Source organism: Rosa chinensis, chromosome 7 (assembly GCF_002994745.2).
Source record: "Rosa chinensis cultivar Old Blush chromosome 7, RchiOBHm-V2, whole genome shotgun sequence".
Taxonomy (NCBI): domain Eukaryota; kingdom Viridiplantae; phylum Streptophyta; class Magnoliopsida; order Rosales; family Rosaceae; genus Rosa; species Rosa chinensis.
Genome location: NC_037094.1, coordinates 44,950,952 through 44,962,007, shown reverse-complemented (window position 1 = coordinate 44,962,007; position 11,056 = coordinate 44,950,952). Strand labels below are relative to the sequence as shown.

Below are 11,056 nucleotides of genomic sequence, written 5' to 3'. Positions count from 1 at the left end.
GAATCATAGTAGTCTACTCAATGTATTGGTACATTGCTTGTAAACCAACCCAGAACAATAAACTATAAATATGTGGACAGCTTTGTGGGTTTTATTTTGGGTTTTGACTTGTTATCTCGGCCTGGGATTTTATTTCCTCATAAGTAGGTCGTTTGATTGCTTCCCAAGCAAAACATAGTTCCCTGAAGAGCCTATCAGCGATTTCCCAGATAGTCCTCCTTCTACATTGATGGATATGGCCGTCGATGATGACTTGTTGGTGAATCCTAAGCCGATGATGGAGGAGCCACAGGTCGACTACCGAGTTTATCCGATCCCCGATACAGTCCCAGGTACGATGAATTCTGTTAAGCCACTGCGGCAGGGGCTGGGTGTTGTTAATTTGTTATTTGATTTTGATTGTTGTTCGTTATGTGGGTGCAGATGAAAATTTGGAAAAATTTTTTCAGAACGCGAAATCGAAATTAGAAAAGTATGGCATCACAATCACTCTGAATGCGGTAAGTTAAGATTGAGATTGAGTCTCAAACTGAATTTAATTATGGACGTTATGATATGATATGATATGACACTGTTTGTTTATTGTCAGGCTGAGCGAACCCTCACATTCGTACAAGGGGTAAGTAAGTGGAACCCTGGCCCTGTCTTGAACAAATATGGCAAGTTTGAAATCACCACTTTCACTGTGCCCTTCCCCGAAAATCGAGGTGCTTATTCTCTCTTATCTACCTTATTACTACCTAATGATTCAAGTTAGCAACCTATGATATGACCCTCTCCATTCTTTTGCTCAGCAACAAAGTTGAAACATGTTTGGCCCGACGTCGAAGAATTCTTGTATGAGTTTGCCATTTCATGCAATCTCAATTTGGTATGTCCTGCGTCGATTAACTCTCTACATTCGTCAGGCTTATTTTTAACTGCGTATGCCATTTTCCATTTACATATGGAAATCTTGTGTTTCAAACTGTGACCAGGCTGAGTGTTCCATGCAAGTCTCAACAACCACATTTCTTGATAGACAGTATCTCCTTGACAGAGCTAGACATCTCCTTCAACTGTTGTCCACAAGTCTTGTTCCGCCATATATGGTAATAGAATTAACCCCTTCTCTTTTTTTTTTTTTTTTTTTTAAAAATGAAAATTCACACCATCCATTGTTAAGTTCAAATGTTTTATAATAGTTGCATAGGTATACGGTGATTTGTTCTGTTCTCCAACAGCAGCACATAATTTTGCTCATATATATAAGTTAGAATATTTACTTCGCAGGTTCAGTATCTACCTTTTATTTGACATATGTGATAACTATTGCTGCCGTTTCTTTTTTAATTCTTCATAAGAGCAAGTTATCAAGTTTCTGATTAGACTGAACCATGTTTTGGTTTTAGGCATTAGAAATATTCCAAGGCAGCAGGCAACATGAAATCATGGAGATAGGAGATCAGCAGGGGGGCTTTGCACAAAATTTGGGGTCAAGAAGGTAGATGTTGCATAAACCTCCTTCCCTCTCTTTTGTTGAGCAAGTTTCCTGTCCATCTCTTTTGAAATATTTTTGAACCTATTAGACTCTTATAAATGTTTCTTTTCTTTTTTCTTTTTTGGAAGCTTTCTCTGCAGTAGTGATGACTTTTTAATTTCTGCACTGTAATATTGTAATGTGGTTATTAAGCGTTTGTTTGTCTTTCTAATTTATTCTTGAATCAATTATATGTACAATATGATCCTTAATCAGTTATGGCTTCTGCTACCTAGCTCCTCAATGAAGACCCAAAATCGTAACTTTTTCATATGCTAAACTCACTTTTCTGCTTCTCTGACACCTACTTTGTGTGCAGGGGGAATATCTTAAACGATGGGAATGCCTCTTCTACTCCCTAAAGGTGTATAAAACGATGACTCTAGCTTTAATGATGTTACCATGCAAAACTTATTAAAAAAAAAAATAAGAAAAATTTATACAGCGTTACATTTTGATAGACATCCACATGTTTGCTTCATTCATCTAGCTCAATCTTTAAAGATTCTTACATTTGAATTGGGATGCAGGCACTTTCAAAAGCAACACAATGTCATATCTTTCTTAACGTGAGTTTCTTGAATTTTGTTATTCTGATAGTAATTGTAAATTTCTTTTTCCTTTTCTTCTTACCTCCAGTTTAACTGAGAATTATGATTTTAATGATTTTGACTTTGCATGTAAAATGATAGGAGAACACTTTTACTGCTGTGACTGCTGTGGAGAATACAGTTGAAAGAATTTCATGGCTCAGGTCAGTTGTGGGAGACTGCATCACCAAAAATTTGTGTCCTGCAACCTCTATCAGGAAGTTTGGAAACGAATTTGGAATGCATCAATCGATGGATGATCTTGAGGATCCACATGCCAAGCACATGGAGATGGTGAGGTCTGCCCCTTTTTTTCTCAGAGATAGCATGCCTGAAGTCTGCTCTCTCTATACGTTACTCCATGAAAAACGAGGTGCCTTACTCTCTTTTTCGTGTAATCTCCTTTGTTGTTGGGCTGCTCAGTGGTTCTCATTCTTCATAGCTACCCGTTAAAATTTGGTTTTCAAACCTATTAATTCCTCCTGTTTGGTGAATCAGCATGACTTTGAAAATCTCCTCACATGAACTGTACATATAAAGACATAGGTTGGATAACCACATTGAGTTGCTGCATGCAATGTATACTCTAGATGCTTTTCCTGATAACAAGTAAATTATATATTAGTGAAATGCTCTCATTGTCTAGTGGCATCCGTACCCCTTTAGGATTAGTTTACCTTTAGTTTAGCTTGAAAGAACACTAAACACAGGTCTTATTATATTAATTTGCATTTGAACTTTTTCGATTAGTTGTTGACCTTGGGATTTATTGTTATTATCTTATACATCCTGAGGTTGTTAAGTTTATAAACCCAATAAATGCAGTATATATTACTGAGTTAGGGTGGCATGGTAATCAGTTTTCTTGTATGGGGGAAAAACCGCCATTTTCATTTCTTTCGATCACTTCCTTTTCCTTTCCCTTTCCCTTTTTCATTTTCTTTTAAGAGCCAATTAGTACGGACATAGTATGTGCCAAGAGGCTACTTATTATTTAAAAGGAACTCATACTTTCCTTTTTATGAGCATCTGCATTTATTTGTTCAGCAGCAAAGTTGCTAGAAGCTTCGTCGATGCTGGAGTCTTCCCTAAGTAACTATGGCATTTCATGTACTCTGGTATGTCATGATAAATAACTCTTTATATGTTGTGTTTGCAGATTTGTTATCATTATTACTATTACTATTACTATTATTATTATTTTATAAAATCTACTGTACACTAAATCAGCTGTGTTTCGAACATTTATGGTTTTGATGTATATGTGTAATTGTTCCTTCAGGAGAAGGATTCCATGGCATTCACAACAACGAGATGTACTAATGAGCCAGATATCATTGACAAGGCTTTTCAGCTACTTGAACTTCTGTCAACAACTCATGTTCCAGTATCTCTGGTACAATGGCTTATCCTTTTTTCTTGTCTTCTAATCTAATTATTAAGGAGCCATTCTATAAGTTCAAATGGTCTCTTCTATTTCTAAGTCATAGCATGGTAATAAATTTTTCTCTTTCGATGTAGCTTCCTTATATTTTATCAGGCTGTTGGATGTAATGAATCTTGGACAATAAGCACATAATTTTTGCTATTTTGTATTAGTTTTTTTATTTAAGTGAATGACATGTTGATTTCAGGCAATAGAAATATTGGATGGTAGTATGCAAACTTGCGTAATTAAAATTGGGAATCAAGAAGGTGGGATTTGCTCAGACTTTGGGATCAGTGAGGTGGGTATTGTTGATTTTTATCAAACAAATCTAACTTGTCAGTCTGCTTATCAAATATGTTTCTGGAAGCGTACTGTGTAGTGTAGTTTGGATGTGGTGGGATTAATTAGCAATGCTTTATATGTGCTAAAGCTCACTTTTTTGCCATCTGATCTCTTCTATTGGGTGCAGGAGGAATACCTTATACGATGGGAATGTCTTCGCCACTCCCTACAGGTAAGTGTCCGAATTGCTTGTTACTGAGTGGATGCAGGATATATTTAACTTCAAATTATGATAGGTATGAGATTTTTGGTTCTTCCGGCTATAGTTGTTGTGTCTAACTATTTGGCACTATAATTTGGATGCAGGCAGTTGCCGAAACGGCGGAATGTAATGTATTTCTCAACGTAAGTGATTGTTCCTCTGTAATTTTGAGGGATAAAATTTGTACATCTTTTCACTAATCTTCCTCCAGTTTAAGTGAGAACTATGAATTTTTTATTCTATTTTTTCTGTAAATGAATAGTATTACACTGTTGCTGCTGTGGGGAAAACTTCACTAGAATTGTTCAAGCAGTCAGTGGTAAACTGCTTTCTTCATAATCTGTGTCCTGGGACTGTTTGCACGGATTATAATTCTGCATCACGAGGGCTGGAAAATATTGAAGATCCACACGTCAAGCACATGGAGATGGAAAAATCGGGGTCGTCGTTGCACATGCTTGAAGTCAGCTCCTTCTGTACATTCTTTTCGCAACTACAAGGTACCCTTCTTCTTGTTCTATTTATTTTTCAGGCTGCTCAGTAATTTAAGTAAAATGAGAGTTTTGAAGGCAAATCACACTTGGTGATGGCCTCTGATGATTCTTATAGAGTTATAGTAATAAAAATTTGGTTCTATGCCGAACTATTATATTCTACAACATACTGATTATTGTTCATATATATGCATGCATGTATATTCAGGGATTGGTTTTACTTAATGAATGTACCTTGTGTTTCATTTTACTCGTTTTTGTGAGATTTGGGCATGCTCAGCTGTCTTATGGTACAACCTATAAGAACAAGTTCACCATTCTTATGTCCACATAACACAACCTAAATCCACTGTATTTCTTTGTTGGGGCATAAGTTTCCATGTGCTGTAGAGGTCTTTGTTTTATTCGTTCATTTGTTTTTCCCATGTGAGCTCATTCCATTTATGCTTTTTAATTTTCTTTTTCCCATTAAAATAGAACACATGCTTTGTAACCAATGGGCATTTGTATTGTTTGGTGCAGCAACTCAGTTGTATGATAATTGGTCAATTGTGGAATCGTGTTTACAAAAGCATGACATTTCGTGCAAACTGGTTGCGGTGAGCCATGATAAATGCTGTTTATGAAAATGTTGTGTTGTTTTTCAAATTGTGTATGGTTCAATGTTTTTGGAATTATTGTCAGGCCGAGTTTTACATGACAGTGTCTGTAACCACAAAGGCCGGGGAATCAAATATTAGTGACAAGATTTTGGACGTTCTTAAACTTTTATCAGTTGGTATTCCACCTTCTAAGGTACAATGGTCTATCCCTTTTTATTTTTATCTTATCTAATAACTAATGACCCGACCTGTACTGATGATTCTAATGGTGGCTTAATTAGGTATTTAGTTTTGTTCTGTGATCTCTATTTTAATGCAAGAGCTTGGTAATAATAGGACCTTAACAATATCTACTTCATGGTGAATAGCAATCCCATAGACGTGTAATTTCTTGTCAGAGTATTTTATTCTTCATGTGAATTGCTATCTTTTGTTATTATACCTTTTGTTCTTTGCAAATTTTTTTTTTTAATGGAATTGATCTGTTTTATTTTATTTGAGCCGGTTCTGTTTGAGTTTTCCGATTTGAGTGCACCACCGTTTTTCCAGGCAATACAAGTGCTGGAAGGCAGTATGTACTATGACTTCATCCGGACAGGGTCTCAGTATGGCGGGTTTTGCTTAAAATAAGGGATCACGAAGGTGCGAAATTGCATGATTAAATTCTCTTTTTTTCTTCTTTTTTCCTTCCTATGTTTGTAGCAGGTATCTGCCATCTAACTTTTGGACCTATGTTTTATGAGTCTGTAGTATCATGTATAACATAATAATCTTTGTGTTTCTTAGCCTTTGGAAAGGTTTAGAGGTTTTTTTTGGGTTTAATTTGGGGAATATGCTGGTAATGCTTGGGAATATATTGGCAACAGCTCACTTGTCAGGCTTTTCTAATTTTTGCTTTGTACAGGAGCAATTTGATCAAGTGGTTTGACCACGAGTTGATCTCGGTTTAGAGGTAGATCCACACTAAAGTTTGTTTTACTGATCTTCCCACTCTAAACTTAGTGTTCTATCTGACAGTTTAACTCCCTGTGGTGCAGGAAATGGCAAGAATCATGAACTGTGATGTCAGGACTAGTGTAAGGAATAATACTGTTCCCTGGTGCTTCGGATGGTTTACATTTTTTTTTTCTCGGTATTCTCAGACTATACTAATATAATGATCTTTACTTGCATGTTGAATAGCCAAATGTTATTACCGTCTGTGCACTACAACAAATCTGGGTATTAATGACCACTACATTGGTCACTAAAACTAACAAATCTGGTCACTAAATATGGTTAGTGACCAAATTTGGGTGGTCACTAGGTGGTCACTATAGGTCCCTCACTAATTCTATTTAGTGACCAACAAATGTAAGTTGGTCACTAATTCAGAATATCTTTAGTGACCACAATTTTACGGTCACTAATTCAAAATGTCTTTAGTGACCACGGTCTTATGGTCACAAATAATAATAGCATTAGTGACCTACAGATTCATCACTAAAGGTGTTACCAATGGTCACTGAAATGCAAAATTTGGTCATTGAAAACCATTCATTGACATGCTTTTAGTGACCATATTGCTAGATCATTGGTACTTTAATTAGTAACTAAACTGGCCATTTTTCCTAGTTGTTAAAACAAACCTTATCATTTAGTGTGTCAATACAAATCAAAGTAGCCTTCAATACTCCAACACCATAAAATCAAATGTACTCAAAAACCAGTTATATATCAATATTAATACAATATAAGACATGTATCTCTATCCTGAAATACTACTTAAATTTGCAAATCCAAAATATACAAATGTCAATATCCATCCTTAATAGCAATTTCAAAATAAATCGAAATACATACAAGTCTTTCTAGAAGTTCAATAAGCCTTCAATGGTAGTTTGCAAGATGTACTTTTTTGAAGCTTAGACCAATCTGCAATATAACAAAACATATACAACAAGTTATAATCTTCATCCTAATGTAGGTAAGACTTGCATCTAAGAAAGGCCTAGTATTCACTATACACACTAATTATATTTCCTTGATATAATATAATTGCAACAGCACAAATGAATCATGTATGCATACCATCAGTTTTGAGAGGATAACTACGCCGTCAATTTAAGTAAAAGTATGTCGGTATAATTTTGTCTTGCCTTTAGTGCCTCCAACTCTTCATTTTGTGCAGCGGCTCTAGCCTTCACTGCCTCTAACTCTTCATTTTGCTGAGCGACACCAGCTTTGACTATCTCTTAACTCCTCATTGCTGAGCTGCAGTAGACTTTGCAGCCATCAACTCACTCTGCAAGTTGCATTGCTTGTCTTTCTGTTTGATCTACCTTGATTTGACTCCCTCACTTGAGCACGATTTGCTGCATATGTAAAATGAATCAGATCAAAAGTAATCAGACATTATCTGAACTTGCACACAAAAAACAGTGGGAAAAAAAGTATCATAATAACTGTAGAAGACCATGGGTTAAGAGAACATCCAACTGAACAGAACCAAAATGAGAGAGAGAGAGAGAGAGAAAAAAAAAAGAAGAGGAATCAGGGACATCCAACTGAATTTGGGATACACCCGCATAGGGATTCAAAAAAATAACTGATCTGAAAGAACTTAGGAGAGTTTGACCATAGAAATTAAATATGCACATAAAGATACAAAGCATGAGCCTCCTAGCATATGAATGCACATGCACTCACAGATCAATTGGCAAGCAGGGGTAATCAGCGAGAGATCAATGTAGTTTTTAAATTTCCAGTTTGGGTGATAGTTTCTACAACCTAAGCTCATCAACCAGTGTCAAAATGGGTGAAAAAGTGACATGCTGATTGATCCGCCTAAGACTCTAAAATTCTAAAAGACAAATTGAGAAGGTTTCTTAATACAAATGTATAATTATGTAGATCACCATGTATGATACCTTGTTGTAGAGATGTTCATACAATTCTTCGTACTTGGCTCTAAGTGCTCCTCTCTTTTTGAAAAACTCTTCCTCCAGTTTATCAAGTTTCCTCTGCAAGTTCAAAAATCAAGTCTCATGTATTAAACAAATAGAAATATTTAACTACTTCATCAAATAGTTTTTATAACTCAATAACAATCATTTCATTAGTGGCATTCCTATTGGTCTCTAGTATTAAACAATTTGAAATAAGACCAAATATATTGAGTTGAATAAAAATAGCAGTTATTTAACAATAAAAAAACAAAGTTGTAAATACTGAAATCTGAATTACCAAAATTTGGGCCAAGATACTGACTTAAAATAACATATAAACCACAAATCAACAATAACAGTGCTCCAAATAATGAAGCATTAAGAACATAAAAAATTTGACCAATCAAGATAGTGATAATCATGCCTGGATATGTCCAAGGCTCCTCAGGATCACAGAGTCCTGCCCATCTAAAATCTGCATCTTATCCTGCGCAAATACCAAAACCCCCAACTAATCAAACATGTAAACCGCAAACAGGGGAATGGAAAGCTAATGGTGATAAGCCAACAATAGTGAAATATCAGTCTTTTTTTTATATATGTAATTAGGTTACTAACATTGAAAGCGCTCACTAGCACTGCCTGGTCATTGAGAACTCCTCCAGAGGCAAGATTGGATATTCTGATAGGTGAACTACTGAGGAGAGAGGTGGCAGAAGTTGGGCCACTGTAAAATTAAATACAATAAAAATTGAGAGAGAGAGAGAGAGGATGATGAGCCTATTAAATATTAAAGGAGAAAAAAGGTTCTCTTTACTTTTTTGCAAACTATGACACAGCATGGGGAATGACGTACCTCTCGAATGGTTGACCTATAAAGAACAATGTCAAGAACATAAGGAAAAAAAAAAGAGGAATACCTCAGTTACTCAGTATAATGGTCCAAACATCAAACGAACACAAAATTTGGGAATTTAAAGAACACATGTATCATCTGGAACAATCATACTAGTATGACTTGGAATCATCCTCCTAATAAGTTCAGAAACCTGTCCAAGTATAAAAGATAAATTATGAGCTCACCCAATAAGAATAGATAAGAAACCAGAGAGTCAAATAACAAAAGTAAAGAAGACAATCTTACCGCTTTTCCATCTATAACTCTGGGGACTTCGAGTGGACTGAAGAAGTTGAAGAAACTTCCCCAATTGTTAGTGCCCTCTTCTCATTGAGCTTTGGTGTCAAACGTGTTCTACTATACCATTCTATATCAGTCCTGCAAAGCACAAGTTTCAACCAAGTTATTGTTAAGTAGATACAAAGAACCATGCAGTTGCCTTTATGCTCATAACATAATTATAACTTAGCAAACCAGATTACTTAACATATGTAGACAAGGGAGAGATGAAACTTACCCTATTGCTTTTCTTAAAATGGGTAAATCCTCGTCAATCATGTCATAAGTCTTTGTTAAGACTGGATTTAGAAAAATAGGATTGCTGTCAAAGAAGAACTCACGCTTGAAACCAAACCCCCCTTTGGATATCGTTTAAGAGTAAAGCAAATAATTCAGAATACAAGTTAATCACAAAATCAACTCCTAAACTTCCTAAAATCCACAATATATAGAAGTGATAATACAAAAGAACACAACCATAGAAAGTCAAGTTATATGGGAAAAAAAAAATCGAACTACTGGCAACTTCTTACCAGACCCAGAAATACGAAAAGCCAATCGTTTATTTGTCAATCCTTCTTCGTCGTCTCCAGCTAATCCTTGAAATAGATATATGAAAAGCAACCTGATCAATAAAAATTAGAAATAAGGAAAATCAAACCAAATCAAAACCCAAACATTCATAACCCTAAAATTAACTCAAGTACCAAATTGCTTCATGAAACCTCTCGATTCAAACCCCAAAGTCAATTTGATTGCCAAAAAAACAAAACCCATAGTCAATAGCTCAACCATGGAGTGGAATCAGTTTTCAACAAGCCTCGTGAAAGAGATACCTACAATAGGAGCAGTGGAGAAGGCAACAGGAGCAGAGGAGAAGATCTGAGTCGGAGTCAGAGTCGATGGGTATGAGTCGGAGAAGATTTGAGTTGGAGTCGGAGTCAGAGTCGAAGTGAGAGAAGAACAAGATGGGTATCACAATATCCTTCTTTCATTCAGGAATTGGAAGCGCGCCTGTAACTTTTTGGAGACAGCGAAAATTTTCGACCCTGAAAACTTCCCGCTTGAAAATTCACCAAGGAAAATGTAAAATAGTTGGTCACTAAGTCCAAAACGACAACGTTTCCCTACAAGTGTCCAAATTTAATGTAGTGGCCAAACATGAGCTGGTCACTATTAATTATAGATTTCGTCACTAAGATACAATAATTGAGCTGGAGTTAGAAAAAATTTAGCACCGACTATTTTAGTGACCAATGGGTAATGTTGGTCATTAATTCCATTTTATTAATGACCAATTATAGGTTGGTCACTATAATTTGGTCACTAAAGTCCATATTTGTTGTAGTGGTGGTCCGCATGAACAAATGGATGAATTCAGCAAGTTTGTGCAATATTGCTTTGATTTGAGGCGTCAACCAACTTCTGCAATGGGAGTGTAGACGTAAACCCCCGCAGCTCAAGTCATGAGGATGTTCAGGTCAATCTTGAGATGAGCTGATGAAGAATCTTGAGACTGTTAAAAGTTCCAGGCGTTCAGTGTAATTTATGGGTGTGTCTGATGTCATTCGAATTCAGGAACTAATGGACTCCACTTGATAGCAAATTCTAGCCTTGTTTGAAGACATTAGGACCAACAATTATATGATTTCTATAATTACGATAACAAACAAATTAACAACAAAGATGAATCGTTTTCTTTCTGCAAACGGTTCTCTTCAATAACTCTTTTATTTTAAAATTTCTTCTTTTTTTATTTCATTTTATTTTTGTT

At 35.7% G+C, this 11,056-nt stretch overlaps 2 protein-coding genes across 36 annotated transcripts; one reads left to right on the top strand and one right to left on the bottom strand.

Annotated features, from left to right (window-relative positions):
- The first annotated feature begins 229 nt into the window (after positions 1-229).
- LOC112176819 lies at positions 230-6,354 on the top strand. Its single transcript, XM_040511457.1, has 17 exons — positions 230-332; positions 424-500; positions 590-707; positions 795-871; positions 2,050-2,088; positions 2,212-2,482; positions 3,157-3,227; positions 3,392-3,505; positions 3,744-3,836; positions 4,008-4,052; positions 4,187-4,225; positions 4,345-4,582; positions 5,099-5,175; positions 5,261-5,371; positions 5,728-5,820; positions 6,083-6,130; positions 6,216-6,354. Exons 1-15 carry the CDS (start codon positions 230-232, stop codon positions 5,806-5,808), a joined length of 1,554 nt encoding a protein of 517 aa, XP_040367391.1. The 3' UTR covers positions 5,809-5,820; positions 6,083-6,130; positions 6,216-6,354.
- A 484-nt stretch (positions 6,355-6,838) lies between these two features.
- LOC112176821 (nucleosome assembly protein 1;3-like) lies at positions 6,839-10,364 on the bottom strand. 35 transcript variants are annotated; one of them, XR_005803991.1, is made up of 9 exons: positions 10,123-10,363; positions 9,990-10,007; positions 9,816-9,907; positions 9,521-9,641; positions 9,250-9,381; positions 8,724-9,154; positions 8,088-8,180; positions 7,249-7,532; positions 6,839-7,092 (listed from the first exon to the last, which is right to left on the bottom strand). XR_005803991.1 is itself a non-coding variant. In XM_024314912.2 (7 exons), the coding sequence occupies exons 1-6, from the start codon at positions 9,131-9,133 to the stop codon at positions 7,515-7,517; spliced, it is 330 nt and encodes a 109-aa protein (XP_024170680.1). In that variant the 5' UTR covers positions 9,134-9,154; the 3' UTR covers positions 6,839-7,092; positions 7,249-7,514. The 35 variants fall into 35 exon arrangements, 1 of the variants encoding a protein (XP_024170680.1); XR_005804001.1 differs by having other exon boundaries at positions 9,521-9,604; XR_005804011.1 differs by having other exon boundaries at positions 9,521-9,581.
- Positions 10,365-11,056: the final 692 nt, after the last annotated feature.

Coding starts and splice junctions, on each gene's coding strand:
- LOC112176819 (XM_040511457.1), top strand. CDS start 230: ATGGATATGGCCGTCGATGATGACTTGTTGGTGAATCCTAAGCCGATG. Junction 2,089..2,211: donor AATGTCATATCTTTCTTAAC/GTGAGTTTCTTG, acceptor GTAAAATGATAG/GAGAACACTTTTACTGCTGT. Junction 3,837..4,007: donor CAGACTTTGGGATCAGTGAG/GTGGGTATTGTT, acceptor TATTGGGTGCAG/GAGGAATACCTTATACGATG.
- LOC112176821 (XM_024314912.2), bottom strand. Junction 8,593..8,723: donor TGCTAGTGAGCGCTTTCAAT/GTTAGTAACCTA, acceptor GTATTTGCGCAG/GATAAGATGCAGATTTTAGA. Junction 8,181..8,529: donor GGAGCCTTGGACATATCCAG/GCATGATTATCA, acceptor TTGAACTTGCAG/AGGAAACTTGATAAACTGGA.